We start from the raw sequence: 27,392 nt of genomic DNA on the forward strand, positions 1-27,392 counted from the left end.
AACCGATGCAGGTACTTCCGGAAGCATCCGTGCCCGGACAAAAATTGCGTCAAATGGAAGTTCACCTCTCCATGCTTCCTATGTACTCAGGCCGGTACATTTGGGATGAGTCGGTGGGTCCACCTTCCTTTCTCCGCGTTGTCCCACTCCTGTTGCCATTTAGCCAACGAGTTCGCTCGAACCAGTCTCCTAGCGTTACGTGCATTTCTCCGCTGATAGCATTCTACGTCCTCCGCCAGGGTAATGCAGATGGGGATCATCCCGGCGATAACGCATACTGCCTCCGACGATATTGTTCTGTAGGCACTCGTGACTCGTACGGCCATGAGTCGGAATGTCCGGTTTAGTTTTTCACGGTTCCGCTTGGTTTTCAGCGCAGCACTCCAGGCAGGAACCCCATATCGGAGTATCGATGACGAAACAGTAGATAGCAAAATGTATGTATGTATGTATGTATGTATGTATGTATGTATGTATGTATGTATGTATGTATGTATGTATGTATGTATGTATGTAAGTATGCATGTTTTTTTTACAATGGAGAAGACCTTTACGTTCTAGCCCAGTACACGTGCTATTGGTAGGGTCCAATCTACCGCACGGGGTGCACTGGGGGTGTGTCGGGCTCGAATGGTGACCAGCCATTAATACCGACTAAACTCCATTGGGCTCCGCCATCATTCCTCCCAGGAACTACCTCTCGGTATTACTTCTGGGAGGATGGCTGTACTAAATGTACTCATTCACTCTCACTCACGCGTTCATACATCCTGTATGAGGCTTACTTGGGTGCTCTCTCATTCGCACTTTGATTCACTCTCAAACACTCCCACATGAGGCTGACTTTTGTGCTCACCTTTTTCGTTCCTTGCGAGGCTGACTTGTGTGCTCACCTTACTCATTCCTTGCTAGGCTTACTTTTGTGCTCGCCCCACCCATACCATGTGAGGCTGACTTAGGTGCTCACCCTATCACCTGATTCACTCTCAATCGTGCCACTCTATTGTACCTTTGTCACTCCCTCTGGCATCCCACGTGGGACATTTTTCTTAGGCCCCACTTCTGACATACCATGCGAGGCTGACTTGTGTGCTCACATTTTTCATTCCTTGCTAGGCTGACTTTTGTGCTAGCCTCTACCATACCATGTGAGGCTGACTTTTGTGCTCACCCTTAACATGCCGTGTGAGACTGACTTGGATGCTCACCCTTTCACTCCTCTGCCACGCCATGAGGCATCGATAGCTTAGTTCCAACATACTACGCTACGACCCTCCCGTCTTGGCATGAGGCAGTCCACTTATACGCCTATACACTCACTCTTCTGTCTTGCTTCGGGGTGGCTGGGTTTACCCCTTACGCGGTTGCCATTCGCTGCGCCAACCTACCTCGGCATGAACAGACCATTCACTCTCTTATTTTGCGCTTGGCCTTTTTCGCTCCAGCTAACCAATCACTAGTTAGCCGTGCCCGTCGTCTGTTGCTCGGTTCGCCAGATTACTTGTAGCCTACTGGCAATCTGGATGGTAGCAGCCGAGACTGCGTTCCACTTCTCCACCGATTGACACATCCGCTGAATAAGGGTATCAGGGGTTGTGTCCCAGCCACAGACGTCAAGCATTGCTCTTCTTTCGACGTCGAACCGATGACATACGAACAGTATGTGTTCGGCAGTTTCGTCTACACCTGGGCAGTCCGGGCAGACTGGGACTTCCGCGTGCCCGAACCTGTGGAGGTACTGTCGGAAACAGCCATGGCCTGACAGGAATTGTGTCAGGTGGAAGTGAACTTCCCCATGGGGTCTTCCCACCCAGCTCGATATGCTAGGTATCAGCCGGTGGGTCCACCTACCTTTCGAGGAGTTGCCCCACTCACGCTGCCATCTGGCGACCGAGGTCACCCTGGTGCGCTCGCGGGCTCCCCTATTTCCACGTAGCTCAAAGCACTCCTCATCTTCCCGAATGACCAGCCCGACTGGCATCATGCTCGCTATCACGCAGGATGCATCGTGTGATACCGTGCGGTAGGCAGATATCACTCTGAGGCACATCACGCGGTAGGTGCTCTCCAGTTTCTGTAGGTAACTGGTTACCCTCAGTGCTCTTGACCATGACGGGCCGCCGTACCTGAGGATAGATACGGCAACGCCTGCCAGTAACCTACGTCTACTGGCGCACACCTTTGAGCTGTTGGACATCATTCTCGATATAGCCGCAACAGCAGTCGACGCTCTCTTGCATGTATAGTCGACATGGCTGCAGAAGGTCAGCTTGTCGTCGATAATGACTCCGAGAGACTTCAGACTTCGCTGTGAAGTGATCGCGACTTCTCCCACATGGAAAACTGCATGTTGTGCCGACTTGCGGTTGTTGACGATAACTACCTCCGTCTTATGATGAGCGAGCTCCAGGCCTCTCGCGCTCATCCATTCCTCTACCGTGCTAATCGCGTGTTCTGCGGTTAGTTCTACCTCAGGAATAGACTCCCCGTAGACCTCCAAGGTTACGTCGTCGGCAAAGCCGACGATCTTGACCCCAAGAGGGAACTTCTTTCTCAGAATCCCGTCATACGTGAGGTTCCATAGCACCGGGCCTAGGATCGAGCCCTGCGGGACCCTTAAACCGGTAATCGGAACCCTTTTCTGACCGGCATCGGTCTCGTATAGCAGTACGCGGTTTTGGAAGTAACTTTCCAGGATCCGGTACAGACCCACCGGTAGGCTAAGCCGGTGTAACGAGAGCGCGATGGCATCCCAGCTTGCGCTGTTGAATGCGTTCTTCACGTCAAGTGTCACTAACGCACAGTATCGAATACCTCGCCTTTTTCGTTGGATCGCTATCTCGGCAGTTTTTATCACTGAGTTGAGAGCGTCCACTGTGAACTTACCCTTCCGAAAGCCAAACTGGTTGCTTGACAGACCGTCCGTACCTTCCGCGTACGGGGTTAGCCTGTTGAGGATGATCCTCTCAAGCAGTTTGCCAGTCTTGTCGATCAGACAGATTGGTCTGTACGCCGATGGGTCGCCTGGCGGCTTCCCGGACTTCGGCAACAGCACCAATTTCTGCCTTTTCCATCTATCGGGGAAACGGCACTCGTCAAGGCATCTCTGCATAGCTAGCCTGAACATGTTCGGGTTCGCTATGATCGCTGCCTTGAGTGCGTTGTTTTAAACTCCATCCGACCCTGGAGCTTTGTTCATTGCTAGGGATTTAGCCACTGCGAGTAGTTCTTCGTTCGTCACTGGAGCCACCATTTCGGCCGTGCCCGTACTGTCTCGTAGTGCAGGTGGCCAGGGGCTTGTGGCTCGAGACGGGAAGAGTACTTCGATAATCGTTGCCAACCGGTCCGGAGACCGTTCTTGAGGGTTAGGAGCCCCCTTTGGTCTTGGCCATCACAATCCTGTAGGCGTCACCCCACGGATTCGCGTTGGCACTCTCACACAGGTTGTCGAAACACGCTCTCTTGCTGCTTTTAATAGCCTTGTTAAGGGCCAATTTCGCAGCTCGAAACACTTCACGGCGGTTCTCTCTTGCATCCTCGGTGCGAGCTCTTTGCATCCTACGTCTAGCTCTGAGACAGGCTGACCGTAGAGCTGCAATCTCGGCACTCCACCAGTATACCGGGCATCTACCGTTTCTTGGCAGTGTTTTTCTCGGCATAGTGGCGTCGCACGCGCGTGGTAGAACAGCTACCAGCGCATCCCCGCTTAGACTGTCGGTGTTGGCCTCCAGTCCCAGGGCCGCGGTGAAAGCTTCGCTGTCGAAGTGATTGGACTTCCACCCGCGTACCTGACAGGGATCTCCCGCCCTAGGATGCCGCACACCATAGTTGATCTTAAAGCGGATTGCAAAATGATCGCTATGGGTGTAGCCTTCGTCTACCCTCCATTCCATGCCTGGAGCCAGACTCGGGCTGGCAAATGTTTGGTCAATCCACGCCTCCACTCCGTTTCTACGGAATGTACTAGCGGAGCCATTATTAGCTAGCACAGTATCGAGTTTCGCAAGCGCTTCCATTAGCGCTTGACCCCTGCTATTTGTACAGCGGCTGCCCCACTCCACTGCCCAAGCGTTAAAGTCTCCCGCTATGACTACCGGTTTCCGGCCCACTAGGTCCGACGAGAGCCTGTCGATCATCTGGTTGAACTGTTCTATTGGCCACCTTGGTGGGGCATAGCAGCTGCAATAGAACACACCATTGATCTTGGCAATCGCCACACCCTCGGCGGAGGGGTGTATTACCTCTTGAACCGGAAACCGTCCCGTTGTACAGATTGCCACCATTCCAGACCCGTCCGACACCCGTCCTGGCACTTGTGTGCCTTAGTGCAACCCCGCTCTTTATGTCCCTCCTCGCCGCAGCGACGACATAGTTTGCTCCTATCTATGCCCTTGCACTCGTAGGCTTTGTGGCCGGACTCAAGGCACCGATAGCACCTATCCACTGAAGGCGGCTGGGGTATGCTAATAGGGCATACAGACCAGCCGATCTTCAGCTTCCCTTTCTCGGTTACCTTTTTGGCATCCGCCTTCAGTAGCCTGAGGTAGGTTACTTGGGTGCCAGAGGGTCCATCTCTCAATCGCACAGAGGCCCGCTCGATAGTGACGTCGCAATGTTCCTTAACGGCTGCGACGACGTTTTCTGCGGTCATGAACTCGTCCAGATGCTTGCACTGGAGAGTCAATTCCGCCCCTGGCGACCTGACTTGGGCGCCCTCACCAAGGACCTCTTGGGCCAAGGCCTTGCATACCGCACTAGATTGTGCGCCTCGCTTTAGCACCAGAAGCATTTCTCCCGTGTTGGTGCGTCTCACGCTACGCACATCTTGCCCAAGGGCCGAATGGCTTTCGGCCGCCTTCATCGACTTTAGGACATCGACATATTTGTCCTTGTCGGTTTTCAACCACAAGGCCTCGCCTCTGTCCTTGGCCTTCTTCGCGGGCCGCGGTACCTCCGGTGTCGGTGCCGGCTTCTTCTTGGTGACCAGCGTCCAGGGGTTTGAGCCCCCCTGCCCCGGTTGCCCCGGGTTGCTGGTACCAACGCTCTGCTCAGCGAGGTCACTCTCGCCCTCGCTTACCTCGCCCAGACGGCGTTTGACCTTAACGGTTGCACGCCGTGTGGTGTCGCTTTTTGCACCCTCGCCTGGCGACTTCCTAGGGCGCTTCGCGTTCCACGCCGTCTTGCGATTGCCCTTGCCCTTGCCTTTTTCCTTCGAGGAGAACTCGGCCGCCGCTTCGAGCGACGTGGCTGCTCCATAGAAGGTGAAGGCCACTGTCTGAGTGCCCGTATCGACCTTCTCTTTTCCCTCCCTCTTGGAGGCCACTGTCTGGGTTTCTCTGTCGGACTTCTCCCGACATTCCACCCTCTTGGCATAAGCCTGCTGTTTCTGTCTTGCGACACGAACAGTTTTTCGGAGATCCAGGAGACTCTGTTTTAACTCCTTGCTTATATTTTGCTTTGCGCTAGTGTACTCGATTATTGAATCGAGCTGCTCCACCACTTTGCGCATCGCCGATAGTGGCCCGTCCGGTGCGTTGATAGGGCTATTTCCTACCGCTGCTGGGGGGTCACTGGTGCTTTCAGATGCAGCACACATCGCTCCACTACTCTCCCCACGGGGGGAGACCTCGCCAAACCGCCTCTAGCGAAGGGGTTTAGCACCTCCGATTGTTTGTTGTTTTTATTTTTGCTCTCCATATCAAATCCCACGAGTAGCGCGAGAATAAATGTCCGCCACGCCAGAGCTCCGCATTAGCGTGGTAAGGGACGCTTACTGTGGGGGTTGCCCAGGTACCCCACAGGCTCCGTTAACGATCGAGCATCTTTTTCACCCCCTCGATCACTCATCCCTCGGCACGGGTCGCTTCACGCCTTGGAATTGGGGTTATGCCCTACCTTGCTTTACGTGGTAACCTCGGCCCAGATCATCACAACCATCCTCCTTTACCAGGGCTTTGGACCTGTAGCTCTGGTTCTCAATATTGAGATACGTCATTCGCTAGCGGAGTTGTATGTATGTATGTATGTATGAATGTATGTATGTATGTATGTATGTATGTATGTATGTATGTATGTATGTATGTATTTATGTATGTATGTATGTATGTATGTATGTATGTATGTGTGTATGTGCGGATTTGTTAACAAAATGTCCACATCGGTTTCTCGGAGATGGCTGAACCGATTTTTACAAACTAAGATTCAAATGAAAGGTATAATATTCCCATAGGTTGCTACTGAATTTCATTTTCAAACGACATCTTGTTCCAGATTACGAGTTGAAGAGTTTGGTTACAAAACAAAATTTGTTGAATTGTCCACATCGGTTTCTTAGAATTTCCTGAACCGATTTTGACAAACTTGATTTTAAATGAAAGGTCCATCAGCTGCTGTTGAATTTTATGTGGATCCAAGTTCTGGTTCCTGAATTACAGGGTGATACGTACGATCACGCAGCAAATCCGGATACTAACGAATTCTGCGATGAATGTGAAAAGGTGATTTTTTTTCCAAAATGTAAACACAACTGTTGAATTTGTAAATCTAGGCCACCAACAGTCATTCAAAGTCTCTTGGGCCACACTGACCACCATCGACGGATCCGAAAGCATCCAAGTTCAGAATAACGGTTATATTGGTTTCTCGAAAATGGCTAGACCGATTTGATCAACTTAGTCTCAAATGAAAAATGTTGCGTCCCCGGAAAGTGATATTAAATTCCATCTCCATCCGACTTCCGGCTCCGGAGTTACTGGTTGTGGAGTGCGATCACATAGAAAACTCCGATTCAAACCGATACCGCGATGAATGCAAAAAGGTGCTCTTATATATACTTACCAAGTGTAATAAGAATGAAAGACATTTCCATAATGTTATATTGTACGAACCAGCTATTAAATCATAGTTTGGAGAAATGAGAAGGGCACAATTGCACCTCTAGGTGGATTAAAACAGGTTTTTTTAATTTACACATTATATTTATTATATTTGGTAGACAACACTATTTTCATATTTTTTCAGTACACCATATAAATAACACCTTGTGTGCATTATATTTCTGTAATTAAATGGTATAATTTTCCTTTAAAAACCGCGACATGTATAAACGATCTAAATAGTCAATGGACAAACATGGATTCACGCTTGAAGTCTGGTAGAAAACCCATCTATGACCGCATACCACATCCAAACCCTTATAAATTTAGATTCCGTCAATGAAATATTTTCAAACTTGCAGGGGATATACTTGATTACTATATCTTTCGAATGCCATGTACTAAATAAGTAGACAAATATTTTTTTGTTCATGGAGATAGGACCAAACCCGTGAGTGTTTGCTGGTAACCTAATGAAACGTGTCAAAAAACTTCAAATCGCAATTTCTCTCGAATCTCTCGATGGATAATTTTGAAATTCACTGAGAAGATGCTTGGATACTGTATCTTTCGAATGCCGTATGACAAATTTATGGTCATTTTTTTGTTAATAACGGTTTTAGGAACACCGTGTATTGCAATTGCTCTGAAAACCGACTTTTTAACGGAGGCCCGAGTGACATATACCATTCGATTCAGTCCGTCGAGTTCGGCAAATGTCTGTGTGTGTGTATGAATGTATGTATGTGTGTGTATGTGCGCCTGTGTGTGTGTGTATGTGACCAAAAATGTCACTCATTTTTCTCAGAGATGGCTGAACCGATTTTGACAAAGTTAGTCTCAAATGAAAGGTGCTGCGTTCCCATAGGCTGCTATTGAATTTCTAATGGATCCGACTTCCGGTTCCGGAATTACAGGGTGATGAGTACGAACACGCAGAAAATGTCGATTTTAATAAATTCTGCAATGAATGTATAAAGGTGAAAATTTTTCCAAAATATGACCAAAACTGCTTCGATTTGTAATATTAGGTCACTAACATCCATTCAAAGTCTATTTGGCCACATTGGCCACCATCATCGGTTCCGGACGCCCCACAGTGGCTGGAGGCTGGCCAAAACCTCAAAAAATTATTTTTGAAATATTGATATTTTTTCTAGATTTCTCATATATTGAATGATGTATATTCAAAATTTTATGATCATTGGAAAAGAACACGATTTTTAACATGAGTTTAAATGTAGCAATGTCCGGACTTTTTATTGATTTTCTTTTCCGAAACCACCATTGCTCTGTTCACTTCAAATGCATGTTGCTCTTTTGATTTTCGTCCGATTTTAGCACAACTGATTTCATTGTGTAGAGGAACGAAAGAACTTCGTTAGTGAATAAAATACATTTGGTAAATTTGCTTAGAACTATGACTTTTTAGTTTAAATATGTTTGAGGTGGTCAGATCAAAAATACTGTTTTCACTAATGTATTCTGTACAAATTTCGGAATCATTTCGGAACGGTCACATAGTATACATTCTATGGGAAATAACCTCTACTTTTCGAATATCATGGTCTCGTTCTGCGCCTAGGTGCGCAAATTTTTTTAAGGAGATTTTGAAGCTTTGTTGCTGATATGGAGGCGCATGGTGTTTTGTGTAAAATAGTTGAGCAATCTACAGTAAACCAACACATTGTACAATGGATTTAAAGTAGTGTTCTTCATTTTTTATGATAATGCTGACATTGGTGAACAGTAACGAAAAATCTATCATGAAAACAGGATCATAGTTATAAGAAAGGTTCAATGACACTGTATGGAAAAATGCATTTAATATTTTACGACTTTTGACATCAAAAATGAGCTCAGCACCTCAAAATTAGCTTAAATTGTGATTTTCAGCCAATTTAGGTAACATTTGAGGTTTAGTCCGACTTTTGTTTGAAGACCCGCCACTGTGCGCCCCGGCGGAAGCATCTAAATTCAGAATAACAGTCACATCGGTTTCTCGGAGATGACTAGACCGATTTAACTAAACTTGCTCTCAAATTAAAGGTATTGCGTCCCCGTAAATGGCTATTTAATTTCATCCCGATCTGACTTCCGGTTCCGGAGTTACAGGTTGTGGCGTTCGATCACATAGCAAATTGTGATTCAAACCGATACTCCGATGAAAGCAAAAAAGGTAAAAATTTCGCTAAAATGTCTCTCAAACAACTTAAATTTGCTGTTCTAGGTCACCGACGGCCAACCAAACTTTCGTTGACTACATTGATCACCATAGACGGTTCCGGAAGTGCCCGGGAAAAGCGGCCATCTTTCAAAATTGACGAACTCACATCAGTTTCCCGGAAATAGTTGTGCCGATTTTCACAAACTTAGTCCCAAATGATAGCTATAATATCCCCACAGATGTCTATGAAATTTCGTACACTAATATGGGTCTGGAAATATAGACTAAATCGTCCGGTCACATATGAAATTCCCATATAAGCCGGAACTCAATTTTTTTTTTCAAAGGGAGGACCCCATGAAATTTCAGAAATCGAATTCGTATTTTTGATGCCAAACATCTTTAAAATGCATGAAACGTCGAGATTTAAGTTATCTCGAAATTATTTTTTTTATAAAGATCGACTTTGCGGGACTTTGCCGATTTCACTCATTTTTTTTCAATTTATTTATTTATTTATTTATTTATTTATTTATTTATTCTTATTTTTCATCTGACCTGTGTTGGTCTACATGAAATGTTTCTAGAATGGGAAAAGCCCATTTCAGGATATACTTCAGAAGCAATCCTCAAATGAGCGTAAAAACCCATCATCTTTTCAAATTTTTCACAGTTGATTACAGTGATTTTACACTACAATTAAACATAATCACATAGTACACAGTATTGCAAGAACAAAAATTACAAATATTACAAAAATGGAATCTTAAAATCTAAGTCAATCTTCTTAGTCTATTTTTGAAAACATCACAAGATACAGAAAAGTCAAAATGGTCATAAACACTATTAAAAACAATACACATCGCCCTAATGGGTTCGTTCTGACCGTACTCTGTGCGCTGAAATTCCAGTCTTAAGAAGTTATGCGATCTGAGATTTCTAGGGGGTACATAGATATTTATTTGTGAGAGAATATCTGGAGCATCTATTTGACCAGTTAATATCTTTCCAACAAATACTGCTCTAAATGTGTTCCGCCTTTTCGCTAGGGTTTCCATATCGAGCAGACGACAGCGATCGATGTACGGTGGTAGCTCTACTGGGTTACGCCATGGGAGAGTTCTAAGAGCAAAACGTAGGAATCTTGCCTGCACTGCTTCCATTCGGTTGATCCAAATGTTCGTGTAAGGACACCAAATGGGTGCTGAAGCTTCCAGGACAGATCGAACTAGTTAGAAATAGAGTGTCCGTAAACAATATGGATCAGTGAATTCTTTGGCGATTCTTATAATGAAGCCGAGATTTCTATTTGCCTGTGCTATAACATGAGAGTAATGATTTCTGAATGTCAGTTGTGAGTCCAGGAGTACTCCGAGGTCTCTGATAACTGTCATTCTCTCTAGCGATTCCCCTGAGATGGTGTAGCTCCAGAGTATTGGATTTTTTCTGCGAGTAAAAGATATTATGGAACATTTGGCCACGCTGAGAGCCAGCAAGTTGCGACTACACCAATTACAAAAAGCATCTAAGTGTCGCTGTAGTGCCACGCAATCTTCTATTGACCGCACAATGAGAAATAGTTTGAGATCATCAGCGTATATAAGTTTACACCCTGGAGGTATAACATAGAAAACGTCATTGAAGAACAACGAAAAAAGCAACGGCCCTTGATTGCTCCCTTGAGGCACTCCCGACAAGTTAATTAAGCTGTATGACTCGCTATTTCCTAATTTTACAGATAGAGAACGATTTACGAGATATGATTTAAGCCACCCTGTGAAATTTGACGAAGCGCCCAGCCGCTTTATCTTTGCCAGTAGGAGAGAATGATCTACACGATCGAATGCAGCCTTGAGATCCATGTATACAGTATCGACCTGAGATCCAACTTCAATATTTTTAATACAGAGCGAAGTGAATTGGGCTAGATTAGTAGTTGTCGATCTGCCTGAAAAAAAGCCATGTTGATCCTTCGATATGTATGCTTTGGTCTCACGAAACAGCACGTTTCCTACTAATATCTCAAATAACTTTGATCCAGCGCAGAGTGAGGTTATGCCACGATAGTTCGCAACATTTTGCTTATCACCTTTTTAAAAAACGGGAAACATAACTGATTTTTTCCAACAGACGGGAAACGCCGATTGCAACAGTGATTGATTGAAAATTAGCCTTAAATGCGTACACAATGCGCTTGCGCATCTTTTCAGTATAATGGAGGGAATACCATCTGGTCCTGCTGATGTTGAAGACTTTAGCTTTCTCATGGCAGTTAAAATGTCTTCGTCAGTAAATTGGATATTACCTACATTAATCACATCATGAGGGACATTCTGAAGGCCATATTCCACCTGAGTGGAGTTAGCCGAGTCCTTTTTAAACATACTCGAGAATTGTTGAGCGAATAGGTCACAGATGCCGTTTGGAGTGCTTGATGTTTCACTTGCAAGGAACATACTGGAAGAAGCCCATTTTCTTCGCGTTTTCCGTTAACGAAAGACCAAAACTGCTTTGGATTTTGTTTCAGGTTTGATTGGGTTTGTGCTACGTGTCTTGAATAGAGGAACCGATTATATGTCTTGTAACTGTTGCTAGCTTGAATAAACTCTCGTTTTGTAATGGGGTTTCGTCGGCTGGTGTAATGTCGAAGCGCGGCTGCTCGCAATCTTTTCAGCTTACGTAGCTGACGATTGGACCATGCCGGTTTTGGTCGGGGATGTGGTGCGGGAACTGTTATTCTGAATAGCTGTTTCAGGACTAGTGAAAGTTTTTCTACGGCAACATCTACATCGATTGCGGAATTTAACAAAGTCTCCCAATCAATTACCTGTAGTGAACTTTGAAGCCTAGAGAAATCAGTCTTCGAAAAGTTGAACTCCCTGACATCCAGAATTTCGTCAAAAATAACCAACTGGGGACAAATCTGCGTTACTAGAAGAGGAGGATGATATGCGTCACAGGCAACTAATGGTTCAAGGGCTTCTGAAACGGCGCAGTTAATAGAAGCTTCTTCATTTACGAACAGGAGATCCAGGGTTCGATTTCGTCTGTTATTTACGGTACACATTTGCAGCATGTTCAATATAGACATTCCGTCCAATAAGGCAATACTCGCTCTCAAAAAGATAGATTCAGAAGGATCTGGAAAGGCATAATCGGAGGGTGTACTCTTCCAAAGAAGTCCTGGCTGATTATAGTCACCAAACAGTAGATGAACCATGTTGGGTTGAATGGAAATTGCGATGTCAAGTGCTGAGTCTATGTGCTTCTGAATAATATCTATATCACTTGCTGAATCAGGGGGAATGTATACTACGCCTACACAAATATTACTATCGCGCCCGCGAATATCTACCCATAGTTGTTCGAGATCGTTACTACCCGTTTTATGTTTGGACGAGAGTCGGTTGGACACTGCAATAAGCACACCACCACCACGTTTTTTCCCTGTACTGTCTGGATCGCGATCTTTACGGTAAACCGTGTACCTTGGGCCGAATAACTGGATCGAATGGATTTGATCATTCAGCCACGTTTCGGTTAGAACAATGACATCATATTCGGCCTCTGAAACAGAGACGAACAATTCGTCAATTTTTGTGCATAGTCCTCTCACGTTCTGGTAGTAGATACTAAGTTGTTCCTCCAGATAGTGTCCTGATGGTTGAGCGGTAGAAAGACGAGCGGCGATGGTGGTGGCGTCTGGCTGTAATAGGGGTGGATTTTCAGCGGGAGCAGCATCTGTATGTCCTACTTCGGAAGAACATATACATTCATTGCATTTACCTGTGTAAACAAAAGCAGGAACTTCAAATTGCTCTAATTGTTTTAGACTGCTGTTATCTGACCGGAGCATATCGTAGTCTCTGCTTTCAGATTTTGTTGTCAACATACAGGCGTCGGTGATAGAATCAAACTGATTGTAAACGGTGGTAAACTGCAATTGTAGATCGGATTTAGGGTGCGCAGAATCTATAGTAGCTTCGGGAGGACATATACCCTCCTTATTTTTACCTGACCGGAGAAGGTCACTACCATCGCATTCATGTTCTGTGGCAAGCAGATGGCCATCGGTGACGGAGTTAAGCTGATCACGTCCGTTGGTAAGCTGCAATTGTAGATCTGACCGGGAAGGGTCGCTGCCAAGTTCCGTGGCAAGCAGATGAACGTCGTTGATGGAATCAGGCTGATTGCATCCGTCGACAAGCTGCAATTGTGGATCTTACCGGGAAAGGTCGCTGCCATAGCATACAAGTTCCTTAGAAAACAGATGAACGTCGTTGATGGAATCAGGCTGATTGCATCCGTCGACAAGCTGCAATTGTGGATCTAATTTAAGGTGCGCAGTATCTTGAGTAGGAGGATCTAATTCAAAGGTGCGCAGTATCTTGAGTAGCTTCGGGAGGACATATACCCTCCTTAGCTTTACCTGACCGGGAAAGGTCGCTGCCATAGCACACAAGTACCTTTGAAAACCGATGAACGTCGTTGATGGAATCGGCCTGATTGCATCCGTCGACAATCTGCAATTGTGGATCTAATTTAAGGTGCGCAGTATCTTGAGTAGCTTCGGGAGGACATATATCCTCCTTAGCTTTACCTGACCGGGAAATGTCGCTGCCATAACACACAAGTCCCGTGGAGAGCAGGTGAACGTAGGTGGAGGAATCGGGTTGATTGCACCCGTCGGTAAGATGCAATTGTGGATCTGGCCAGATGAGGTCGCCATCGTTGCTGCTTCGTTGTTCTAACCAAGATTCATTCTCCGATGGCGTCGCTGCCACAGAAGAAACTGATAGACATAAACCGGATCCGTTGTCAGGAAGGAATGTCAGGGATATAAAATCATGGTTGCTGTGGTTGATTTGTCGTTTGACCGGAGGGATTATTTGACGAACAACGAAACCGGTTTCACGGTGTTGTGTTAGTTGCTAGGTGTTGTAGTCAATGATTCGACGTGTCTGCCGAAGACGAGTTTGGTACAGTGGACACTCAGGGCTCCAGGAGGCATGATCTACTTGTATTTGGTCAGCATCAGTTCTCGCAGGATTGGCATTGTGGCAGTTTATGCACTTTCGGAAGGTTGAAACACATTCTTCAGACTTGTGTCCTTCGGCACAAATTGGACAGGATGGGGGCTTTGTGCGTGCTTCAGCTTTATGGCCGTACTCAGAGCAGCGAAACACGTTGACACATTCAGTAATTTTGCAGCGCATCCAACCTAAGTTGACACGTTGCAGCTTTATCAGTTCTTCGAAGGTTTTGGCATCGGTTTCAAGAACTGCAGACATAGGATTGTCTGTGTGTTTTTCGTTTCGCACAACTCGTATCACCGTTAGGTTAGCAGACTCCGAAAGATTTTGTTTGCTTTTTACCAATTTTTCTATGAAATTCTCCGCAGTGATATCGTCAGTGAAACCAGCAATTTTTACTCTGGTTTTCAGAGCTTTTTGAACGTCAGCATCGTACTTTCCAGACAGATTTGCTTTTACTGAACTAAGCAGTTTAAGCGCTGATTCTTGGGAATCGCATCTAACCGTTGCTTCACCGTTGGATCGCAAAAAGGGTTCTTTAACACCCAACATAACAGGGTCGAGCTTGCTTTGGATGTCTTTCTTTGTTACAGTCGCGTCTTGGTGCTCAGTAGGTCTAATGGTTACTGTTTGCTCTCGCTTTACTATTGCATTAGGCTTCACTGAGAGTGTTTCTGCAATGTTCTGGGCGGGTACACTCTTGGGGGTGCTCTCGTTGGAAACTTTATCACTTCTAGGGGGAACAGTTAGACATCGACGTTTACCCGACCGCAGTTGGCCTATTTCCAAAATATTGCTGCCATTAGGATTGGACTGTTTATGCACCGGACAATCGCCAGCAGATATCATGGGACTTTTCCTTTTTCTGTTTGATGCTGGGTCGCTCACACAAGCTTGAACGACACTTGCGTATGATAGGGTATTTGTATTTTCACTGGTATTCAAATTCACGAGCGATTGCTTCATAAGCTGGAGAAAGTCCGAAAGTTGTTGCTTGATGTTGTTCTCGATTTTGCCCACACACTCATTCACTAACTTGTGTGTCAGCTCATGTTGTGCCTTCTGCAATTCAGAAACCGCGTTCTGTAGTTCCTCACACTTTTTCAGCACATCATTCAAGCAAGACTGTTTTTTGCGATAGTCAAAGCAAACATATCGTAATGCATTATTGCTTTTCAGGGCACTTGCACTGGCGGTATTCAGATCGGCACATTTTTCATGCAGGATATGATCGCAGCCGCCGAAACAGTAAACACGATCATTCGCTGATGAAATTTTATTCGCACACGCACTGCATAGAACAGTGGTCATGATATCGCTATCGGTGCTTCACACTCTTCTCTGCTCCGCCCCGAGACGGGCTAACGAAGCAAACCAAACAACTAATCACTGGTTGGCAATTGTTTTACCGGTCCAACAGATAATGCAAATGTGTTTTTCACTTCAGATTGCGTAGATAACCGTCGATTCTTCAAGCAAACTATTTCACCAGAGAGAACACTTTTCCACACATCCGCTGGTAAAGTTTCGCGGCGAAAATTACTATTTATCACGAATAAATGAGGGTTTAATTTCAACGCAACGGATCAAATCACCATCACACACAGTAAACAGTCATGGTCATTTAATATTAATGTGGCTGTTTTTGCTTTTACAAAGTTTTAGAACTCGAATAATGATTTCCATTCTTGTATATAGTTGTCATGTCGTGTATAATAAAAATGTTATATATACATTTGGAAGCTTATAATAAATATAAACAACGCAAAAATTCTCGTGTTCATGTTTGAGAATGGCACAATTGCACCGCTAGGTGGATTAAAACAGGTTTTTCAGTTCAATATTACCGTGGCTGTTTTTTCTTTTTCAAAATTTTACAACTCGAATAATGATTTATTGTCCTGTATATAGTTGTCATGTGATGTATAATAATAAAATGTAATAGATGCATTTAAAAGCTTTCAATGAATATAAACAACGCACACATTCTCGTGATTCATGATTGAGAAAGGCACAATTGCACCGCTAGGTGGATTAAAATAGGTTTTTTGGGTGTGGTTGGGGGGGGGGAGTAAGTATGGTGTAAACCCCAAAACCTTCTCTTGGCTACGCCGTTGCTTAGAGTTATTTATTTCGCTTTTCATTTTCCGATATGTTTCAGATCGATCCGATGGTCATAAGTTAGAAAAATTCCAGTCAGAAGGTTCGCACAAATGAACATTTTTGTACTGATAAGTTATCAAGTTCCTTCCAGACAACTTGGAAGTGTTCGGTGATTATTTCTAGCGGTTGTAGATAGTAAAATGAAATACAAAATTCGTTTTATCGAAATAATGTTTGGCTTATTTCAATGGATTATTACTATATTGAACAATAAATAGACGACAAAGAGTAATCAACAAACAACAAGCCATAACTTTTAAAGTATTGAAAATAGATATTTAAAGTGTTTAGTAAAGTTATTTGCAAAAGTAAGAGCTACAAATTTGCTGAAGACATCATTTCGATATAATCACTTCCAAGAAAATTTGTGAAAATATCTCACTCATAGGGGGATTAATCAGCAAAAGCACAATACCAGAAGAAAGGGCATATTACCTCCATTAAATTCTCTGAAGATACTGTTGACCTAAAATAAGCCGTTTTAGCGTTAATAATAGATTACATGTTTTTGGTCATATTTCTGGCAATGGGAAATGATGAAAATTTTTCATCCGCATTTAATGTTAAATATCTCTTTTGATAATAGTCCGATTTCAACAATCCATAGCTTGTTCGAAAGATATTCGTTAAAGCTGTCTAAAACATATAAATTGTTAATCTATATTGTCAATTTCGGCAGATAATTAAAAAAAACTGCAAGAAACGCCATTTTTACGCATTCAAACATTCATATTTTGGAAACTAAACATCAGAATCAAAAACAAATTAATAACGTTCTTACTGTTTTTCAGTTCTTTCATTTAAAATTGGTTTGGATAAGATCGGTTCAGGCATTGCTGAGAAACACGAATGAGAATTTGTCCGTTACATACACACACAGACATTGTCCCAAATCGTCGAACTGAGTCGATTGGTATATAAGACTCGGCCCTCCGGGCCTCGGAAAAAATCTTGAAAGTTTGAGCGAATTCTATACATTTCTTTTATAAGAAATGTAAAACACACAAATGACCCCCTAATCTTACGAATATTATATTATCCCCTCTTGTATATGTATAAGTTAGCTGTAATTTGTAATTTGTAATTTTATTGAGCACGATAACCTGTTAGTACAGACTTTGAATCAGGTCAAGGAAGTACAATATCTTTAGTTTCATTATATATAAAAAAAAATAAGAATAAAAAATATAAATATCTTTAGTTTCATTATATAAAAACAAAATAATATTTAAATGTGTAACCCCCTAGTTTAAGAAATTCAAAATGTAGAACAAAGAAAAAATAGCACCTTTAAGCTAACGCAAACGTGCCTTATCAAATAAACGAATTGAATAAAAAAACCTCGCCAATGCTTAATGTAGAAGTTTTCGTGACTTAACTTTTTGTCGGTTCCGACAGCATGAAGTAACAAGTTACTTTACGCTCGTCCGGACATGCTGCAGACTCAGGTGATTCGCATATCTAATGCCAAAAGATCCTGACTCCTACAGTAGCAGACAAAGGGTTAAGTCGCCGGGAAACTCTAAGCTTGCTCATTTGACCCTTTCCACGCTTTTCTAAACTTTCAACTCCTTGCTCTCCCTTGAGTACTACGGCTTTTAACATTGAAAAATATACTTCACCTTCCAGTCTCTTGCTAATTAAATGCCGTAACAACAGTTTGCAAGGGGTTGTTGGGAAACTTTTTCCCGGATCTTCGTTGATATTTTTGGACTTTGATCCATTATTTTTCATAAAAGTTCAGATCAACACAATGAATATGCATTTTCAATAATTTCATCACGAAAAAGCTGTTCTTATTTTTCACATGACATATTTGAGCATATATTTCATTCAAAATTCAATAGAGATACAAAGAATTTAAAACGCACGTGGAAATCTTTTCAAAATTTGTACGACTTATATTTTCCTAATATAACAAGGATTTCCTAAATTATGGTGTATACAAATGCTCTGTATATAATTGAATTAAATTGGAGATGATGTAATTTTCGATTTTTGGTCACCTGCCTCTCCGTAGACTGTTAGAAGTGTACGTGCGTCTGTTCACATCTCTATTTATTACCAGACTTTCGAAGTGAATTTTAGATGGGATTTTGGCGATCAGATGCTTTTAGTTGGGCAAAGGTCTAACTAGCGGAGGTACAACTAAAAAGCGGGCCAGTTGAAAGTGACCAACCAGCGAAGCACGACTGTATTAAGAGTCATTATAGTGTTTGAGTTCGTGAGAATTTTCTTGGGTCTCCCTTTCTAATCTATTCAACCATTTCGGTATTTCCAAAAACACAATTAAAAAAATGTTTACTAGTTCTTGCGTACTTACATATTTATGTCATTCTCTGAATCAATATTATCCTTATCGTGCTCCATGAAACCGTCGTCGGCAATGCCAATTGGAGTTGTTTCATGTGACAGTGGTTTTTCTTCATCTACTGCGTCTTCTTCATCTCCTTCTTCCTTCTCCACCGTAGTTAATGAATCTGCATCAGCAAGGTTATCAACAGCAATGGCCAAAAATACGTTTAGCAGAATGTCTAATCGTGCACGTCAAGGAAATGTAAATCATCCTCATTAAATTTGGTAAAATAACAAATAAGGTTATTGATAAGGATACAGTTGCCACATATGAATAAAATAATGAAATAAATGCTAGCTATAATTCCTATTGATGCTACTCCACCGTATGCCTGAATTCCATCATACATGACAGCGTTCCAATCTTCACCAGTGAGAATCTATTGAATGAAAAGAAGAAAAGTTTTTGAAATTACCATTAATTATTTGGCATTGGATTTGTTTGTTTAGCTATCACGGCGCTCCAGTGTTTTTGTACTTTTCAAGAGACCTAGTATAGATTGCAACACAAAACAATGTTTGTATAATGTATATTGATGAACTATAAATCTTGATTTATAGTAAAAAAATGGATTTCGGAAACTTTGGTACCAAAAATTAGCCACCTTGTCAATTTAAGCCGATTTTCAAAAAGATAGACATTATAGATAGACTTTCCAACCTATTATGGGGTTACATACCTTTTTGTGCAAAAATGTCAAGAAAGTTTGAATTTACGTAAAGGCATAAAGCAATGAATTCATTACATTAAACTTATAGAATTTTGGTAGCACATTTTTCAGTGAAATAAATAAGCATAATTTTATAAAAATGTGTGATAATTGGTGGAGTTATGGCTTTTCCCCGAAACCCTTTTCATTTAATAGGTTTGCGTTGATCACGATTGCAGACCAAGAGATCAACTAAAATCCCAAAACTCAAAAATTTTTATTAGTAGATGAGTATTCCTCGTACGATTAGTCGAATAATTTTTTTCCGCATTCGGGAACGTTTGTCCTAAAAAACGCTGCTTAAAGCTCTAAAAATTGAATAAAAAATTCTCATCTTCAAAACAAAAATTGACGCATAAAAGAGGTTTCGTTAAGGTGCGAGAAGAATTAGTTACGATCAATTGAAAAAAAAATTGAAAAAAATCGGTTGAGTGGTTTTTCGGCAATCGTGATCACGGAAAACCCATTTTTGGAAAAACGATTTAAACGAAGTTTAAAATTTCAAGTTACCACTGCTCTTGGTAGACGAAACGCGCTTGGAAGCGTTGTAACATTTGATCTATTTCCTAGATCTTGGGTAAAATATTCTCTAGGATTTCACAAAAAGTTATAAAAAACATAGATTTTTTAAAAATAAGGAAGTAGTAACCCCTTAAGGAGTTACATACCTTTTGCGAGAAAAATTTGAATTTATTTAAAGGTATGAAAAAATGCTTTTATTACATCGAAGTTATAGTGTTTTGATAGTGCATTTATCAGTATCACTTTTAATCCACTGTACAGTGTGATGAGACATTTCTTATTACTAAGCTGACCAATTCTGACGAAAAGATCCGTACATCATACCATAACAAAGCGAAATCGTTTACCACGCTCAGGAAAACAGTACGGATTTTTTCGTCAGGGTATGTCAGGTTACTTACAATCCTTGCTATTCCCTTCGGATAATATATCGATTGAGAACATTTAGAACATGATGTTTTGCGATGTTTTTGATAACGCATACCACATGGGACAGTTAGAATCAGAAGAACACTCAAATCGGTATAGGACAACGTCAGTGCTAGAAATGAAATAGACAAACGAATACTGATGCTTTGTTAATAACATATCTAAGTACTTCAATCAATGCATTATGTGTCTTTTAAAATCAAAAATTGCAATTTTTGCCTATCAGATTCTATCTAAGCTTTTGCTATTTCTGCAAAAAGCTCATTAAACCGAATTTCTAGTGTTCTCTTGCTTTGTCCTAAATGAACTTTATCACAGTGAGACTTACCCCGGTAGTCCCGAAAAATCAAAATCTGAGACAGGTAGTTTTGCTGCGAAGTGTGTCACTTTAAGTGAATGAATCCTATTAGATGAATGTAAAACGCTTGCAATCTTACGAAATAAAATGACACTGAAGGTTGCAATGATGTGCGTAAGGGTTACTTAGAAATATACATACCAAGAAATAATCCTATAACTCTTGTGCACTACAATTTCGAACTCTATAGCACTACGCTTTCGAACTCTCTCCTTCTTAATACATGATGATGTTACAAAAAGCGCATATTTGCATCACACATACTTATGTACACATACTCACACTTTCTTACTCCCGCACATATCATATTTTTAATAAAAATTTGGAGAGAAAACAAATTAAAGGGGATTTCGATCCTTCCCCTTTACCCGCAATACCTGGAAGAAGTCACTTTGTTTTCCAACATTTTTACATTTCTTACAAAAGAAATGTATAGGATTCGCTCAAACTTTGACAACTTTTCCCGAGGCCCGGAGGGCCGAGTCTCATATACCAATCGACTCAGCTCGACAAATTGAGACAATGTCTGTATGTTTTTTTTTTTTTTTACAATGGAGAAGACCTTTATGTCCTAGCCCAGTACACGTGCTAACGGTAGGGTCCAATCTACCACACGGGGTGCACTGGGGGCGTGTCGGACTCAAATGGTGACCAGCCATTAATACCGACTAAACTCCATTGGGCTCCGCCATCATTCCTCCCAGGAACTACCTCTCGGTATTACTTCTGGGGGGATGGCTGTACTAAGTGTACTCATTCACTCTCACTCGCGCGATCATACATCCTGTATGAGGCTTACTTGGGTGCTCTCTCAATCACACTTTGATTCGCTCTCAAACACTCCCACATGAGGCTGACTTTTGTGCTCACCTTTTACGTTCCATGCGAGGCTGACTTGTGTGCTCACCTTACTCATTCCTTGCTAGGCTTACTTTTGTGCTCGCCCTACCCATACATGTGAGGCTGACTTGGGTGCTCACCCTATCACCTGATTCACTCTCAATCGTGCCACTCTATTGTACCTTTGTCACTCCCTCTGACATCCCATGTGGGACATTTTTCTTAGGCCCCACTTCTGACATACCATGCGAGGCTGACTTTTGTGCTCACCTTTTTCATTCCTTGCTTGCTACCAACCTGTGAGGCTGACTTTTATGCTCACCCTTAACATGCAGTGTGAGACTGACTTGGATGCTCACCCTTTCACTCCTCTGCCACGCCATGAGGCATCGATAGCTTAGTTCCAACATACTACGCTACGACCCTCCCGTCTTGGCATGAGGCAGTCCACTTATACGCCTATACACTCACTCTTCTGTCTTGCTTCGGGGTGGCTGGGTTTACCCCTTACGCGGTTGCCATTCGCTGCGCCAACCTACCTCGGCATGAACAGACCATTCACTCTCTTATTTTGCGCTTGGCCTTTTCCGCTCCAGCTAACCAATCACTAGTTAGCCGTGCCCGCCGTCTGTTGCTCGGTTCGCCAGATTACCTGTAGCCTACTGGCAATCTGGATGGTAGCAGCCGAGACTGCGTTCCACTTCTCCACCGTTTGACACATCCGCTGGATAAGGGTATCCGGGGTTGTGTCCCAGCCACAGACGTCAAGCATTGCTCTTCTTTCGACGTCGAACCGATGACATACGAACAGTATGTGTTCGGCAGTTTCATCTACACCTGGGCAGTCCGGGCAGACTGGGACCTCCGCGTGCCCGAACCTGTGGAGGTACTGACGGAAACAGCCATGGCCTGACAGGAATTGTGTCAGGTGGAAGTGAACTTCCCCATGGGGTCTTCCCACCCAGCTCGATATGCTAGGTATCAGCCGGTGGGTCCACCTACCTTTCGAGGAGTTGTCCCACTCACGCTGCCATCTGGCGACCGAGGTCACCCTGGTGCGCTCGCGGGCTCCCCTATTTCCACGTAGCTCAAAGCACTCCTCATCTTCCCGAATGACCAGCCCGACTGGCATCATGCTCGCTATCACGCAGGATGCATCGTGTGATACCGTGCGGTAGGCAGATATCACTCTGAGGCACATCACGCGGTAGGTGCTCTCCAGTTTCTGTAGGTAACTGGTTACCCTCAGTGCTCTTGACCATGACGGGCCGCCGTACCTGAGAATAGATACGGCAACGCCTGCCAGTAACCTACGTCTACTGGCGCACACCTTTGAGCTGTTGGACATCATTCTCGATAGTGCCGCAACAGCAGTCGACGCTCTCTTGCACGTATAGTCGACATGGCTGCCGAAGGTCAGCTTGTCGTCTATAATGACTCCGAGAGACTTCAGACTTCGCTGTGAAGTGATCGCGACTTCTCCCACATGGATAACTGCATGTTGTGCCGACTTGCGGTTGTTGACGATAACTACCTCCGTCTTATGATGAGCGAGCTCCAGGCCTCTCGCGCTCATCCATTCCTCCACCGTGCTAATCGCGTGTTCTGCGGTTAGTTCTACCTCAGGAATTGACTCCCCGTAGACCTCCAAGGTTACGTCGTCGGCAAAGCCGACGATCTTGACCCCAGGAGGGAACTTCAGTCTCAGAACCCCGTCATACATGAGGTTCCATAGCACCGGGCCTAGGATCGAGCCCTGCGGGACTCCGGCGGTAATCGGAACCCTTTTCTGACCGGCATCGGTCTCGTATAGCAGTACGCGGTTTTGGAAGTAACTTTCCAGGATCCGGTACAGACCCACCGGTAGGCTAAGCCGGTGTAACGAGAGCGCGATGGCATCCCAGCTCGCGCTGTTGAATGCATTCTTCACGTCAAGTGTCACTAACGCACAGTATCGAATACCTCGCCTTTTTCGTTGGATCGCTATCTCGGCAGTATTTATCACTGAGTTGAGAGCGTCCACTGTGGACTTACCCTTCCGAAAGCCAAACTGGTTGCTTGACAGACCGTCCGTACCTTCCGCGTACGGGGTGAGCCTGTTGAGGATGATCCTCTCAAGCAGTTTGCCAGTCGTGTCTATCAGACAGATTGGTCTGTACGCCGATGGGTCGCCTGGCGGCTTCCCGGGCTTCGGCAACAGCACCAGTTTCTGCCTTTTCCATCTATCGGGGAAACGGCACTCGTCAAGGCATCTCTGCATAGCTAGCCTGAACATGTTCGGGTTCGCTATGATCGCTGCCTTGAGAGCGTTGTTCGGGACTCCATCCGGCCCTGGAGCTTTGTTCATTGCTAGGGATTTAGCCACTGCGAGTAGTTCTTCGTTCGTCACTGGAGCCACCATTTCGACCGTGCCCGCACTGTCTCGTAGTGCAGGTGGCCAGGGGCTTGTGGCTCGAGACGGGAAGAGTACTTCGATAATCGTTGCCAACCGGTCCGGAGACCGTTCTGGGGGTGAGGAGCCCCCTTTGGTCTTGGCCATCACAATCCGGTAGGCGTCACCCCACGGATTCGCGTTGGCACTCTCACACAGGTTGTCGAAACACGCTCTCTTGCTGCTTTTAATAGCCTTGTTAAGGGCTAATTTCGCAGCTCGAAACACTTCACGGCGGTTCTCTCTTGCATCCTCGGTGCGAGCTCTTTGCATCCTACGTCTAGCTCTGAGACAGGCTGACCGTAGAGCTGCAATCTCGGCACTCCACCAGTATACCGGGCATCTACCGTTTCTTGGCAGTGTTTTTCTCGGCATAGTGGCGTCGCACGCGCGTGATAGAACAGCTACCAGCGCATCCCCGCTTAGACTGTCGGTGTTGGCCTCCAGTCCCAGGGCCGCGGTGAAAGCTTCGCTGTCGAAGTGATTGGACTTCCACCCGCGTACCTGACAGGGATCTCCCGCCCTCGGATGCTGCACACCATAGTTGATCTTAAAGCGGATTGCTAAATGATCACTATGGGTGTAGCCTTCGTCTACCCTCCATTCCATGCCTGGAGCCAGACTCGGGCTGGCAAAGGTCAAATCAATCCACGCCTCCACTCCGTTTCTACGGAATGTACTAGCGGAGCCATCATTAGCTAGCACAGTATCGAGTTTCGCAAACGCTTCCATTAGCGCTTGACCCCTGCTATTTGTACAGCGGCTGCCCCACTCCACTGCCCAAGCGTTGAAGTCTCCCGCTATTACTACCGGTTTCCGGCCCACGAGGTCCGACGAGAGCCTGTCGATCATCTGGTAGAACTGTTCTATTGGCCACCTTGGTGGGGCGTAGCAGCTGCAATAGAACACACCATTGATCTTGGCAATCGCCACACCCTCGGCGGAGGGGTGTATTACCTCTTGAACCGGGAACCTTCCCGTTGTACAGATTGCCACCATTCCAGACCCGTCCGACACCCAATTGCCGTTGCCGGCAGGGATGCTGTACGGGTCTGATAATAGGGCGACATCTGTCCTCGACTCCGAGACCGACTGCCACAGCAGCTGTTGGGCTGCTGCACAATGGTTAAGATTTAGCTGTGTGACTCTCACGGCTTCTTCTTATTTAACTCGCCGAAGGGACACGAAGGTCCGCCCATAGCATGTTTATGGGCTTGCTTCTTAGAGGTGCAGATAAGGCACTTATATGCCTTAGTGCACCCCCGCTCTTTATGCCCCTCCTCGCCGCATCGACGACATAGCTTACTCCTGTCTAGGCCTTTGCATTCGTAAGCTTTATGGCCGGATTCTAGGCACCGATAGCACCTGTCCACTGAAGGCGGCTGGGGTATACTAATAGGGCATACCGACCAGCCGATCTTCAGCTTCCCTTTCTCGGTTACCTTTTTGGCATCCGCATTCAGTAGCCTGAGGTAGGCTACTTGGGTGCCAGAGGGTCCGTCCCTCAATCGCACAGAGGCCCGCTCGATTGTGACGCCGCATTGCTCCTTGACGGCTGCGGCGACGTCTTCTGCGGTCGCGAACTCGTCCAAGTGTTTGCACTGGAGAGTTGTTTCCGCACCTAGCGACCTGATTTGGGCGCCCTCACCAAGGACCTCTTGGGCCAAGGCCTTGTATATTGCACTTGATTGTGCGCCTCGCTTCAACACCAGGAGCATCTCTCCCGTGTTGGTGCGTCTTACGCTACGCACATCCTGCCCAAGGGCCGAGAGGCTTTCGGCCGCTTTCATCGATTTAAGGACATCGGCGTATTTGTCCTTGTCGGTTTTTAACCACAAGGCTTCGCCTCTGTCCTTGGCCTTCCTCGCAGGCCGCGGTACCTCCGGTTTCGGTGCCGGCTTTTTCTTGGTAACCAGCGTCCAGGGGTTTGAGCCCCCCTGCCCCGGTCGTGCCGGGTTGCTGGTACCATCGCTCTCAACAGCGAGGTCACTCTCGCCCTCGCTTACCTCACCCAGGCGGCGTTTGACCTTGACGGTTGCACGCCGAGTGGTGTCGGTTTTGGCACCCTCTCCTGGCGACTTCCTAGGGCGCTTCGCATTCGATGCCGTCTTGCGATTGCCCTTTCCCTTTCCCTTCGAGGGGAACTCGGTCGCCGCTCCGATCGACGTGGCTGCTCCATAGAAGGTAAAGGCCACTGTCTGTGAACCTCTATTAACCTTCTCTCTTTCCTCCCTATTGGAGGCCACTGTCTGGGTTTCTCTGTCGGGCCTCTCCCGACATTCCACCCTCTCAACATATGCCTGCTGTTCCTGTCTTGCGACACGAACAGCTTTCCGGAGCTCCAGAAGGCTCAACTTCAACTCCTTGGCTATGTTCTGCTTTGCGCTAGCGAAGTCGATTATAGCATCGAGTTGCTTCGCTACTTTGCGCATCGCAGATATTGGCCCCTCCGATGCATTGGTAGGGGTATTGCCTACCGCTGCTGGGGGGTCACTGGTGCTTTCGAGTACAGCACTCATCGTTCCACTACTCTCCCCACGGGGGGGAGACCTCGCCAAACCACCTCTTGCGAAGGGGTTTGGCACCTCCGTCTGTTTATTTTTATTTTTATTTTGCTCCATGAAAATTCCCACGAGTAGCGCGAGAAATATATGTCCGCCACGCCAGAGCTCCGCATTAGCGTGGTAAGGGACGCTTACTGTGGGGGTTGCCCAGGTACCCCACAGGCTCCGTTAACGATCGAGCATCTTTTTCACCCCCTCGATCACTCATCCCTCGGCACGGGTCGCTTCACGCCTTGGAATTGGGGTTATGCCCTACCTTGCTTTACGTGGTGATCTCGGCCCGGATCATCACAACCATCCTCCTTTACCAGGGCTTTGGACCTGTAGCTCTGGATCTCAATAGTTCCATGTACGTATGTTATTACAGACATGCTACTATTGGGATCCGTCATTCGCTAGCGGAGTTAAATTGAGACAATGTCTGTATGTGTGTGTGTGTGTGTATGTGTGTATGTATGTATGTACAAAATGTCATGTAATTATCTCAGCAATGGCTGAGCCGATCTTAATGAAATTAGTTTCAAATGAAAGGTCTAACGTTGCCATTTGACACTATTATTTTTGATTTTCGATATGTTGTTTACTTTCTGAGATATGGGCGATTTTGTCAAAACACAGCAGGTTTTTTGCAAATAACTTTCAAACAATACAATATTGTCCCACAAACTGCACATAAATAGAAAGCTTGTAAAAATACCTTTCTAACAAGCTATAGAGCTGCGTTGTGTAAGTTGCGGAAAAAGTGAGAGTCGGTAGAACAAAATTAATGGTGTAGCTTCCAATCTGCTTATTTCGTTGACGTTGCAAAATGCCTGAATATTTTTATGAAAATATAAGGTAATGAGCAGATTTTCTCCTTGTTTCTATTATCACCCTACCTGTTAGATCAGAAAAGCACCTAAGCCTAAACAAACAGCATATTTACTGTTGGAAAATAATTCAAAC

General features: G+C 44.9%; 1 protein-coding gene across 6 annotated transcripts in view; it reads right to left on the reverse strand.

Moving 5' to 3' along the window:
* LOC131688806 (muscle calcium channel subunit alpha-1) overlaps nt 1-27,392 on the reverse strand; it is a 1,302,489-nt gene that overhangs the window by 552,474 nt on the left and 722,623 nt on the right. For all 6 annotated transcript variants that reach the window (XM_058973340.1, XM_058973339.1, XM_058973342.1 and 3 more), the window contains 2 exons: nt 18,853-18,973; nt 18,562-18,772 (listed from right to left, as the gene is read on the reverse strand). In XM_058973340.1, coding sequence (XP_058829323.1) covers nt 18,562-18,772; nt 18,853-18,973 — 332 coding nt within the window. The remainder of the gene's footprint in view (nt 1-18,561; nt 18,773-18,852; nt 18,974-27,392) is intronic.

The sequence above is a fragment of the Topomyia yanbarensis genome, chromosome 3 (assembly GCF_030247195.1).
Source record: "Topomyia yanbarensis strain Yona2022 chromosome 3, ASM3024719v1, whole genome shotgun sequence".
NCBI lineage: Eukaryota > Metazoa > Arthropoda > Insecta > Diptera > Culicidae > Topomyia > Topomyia yanbarensis.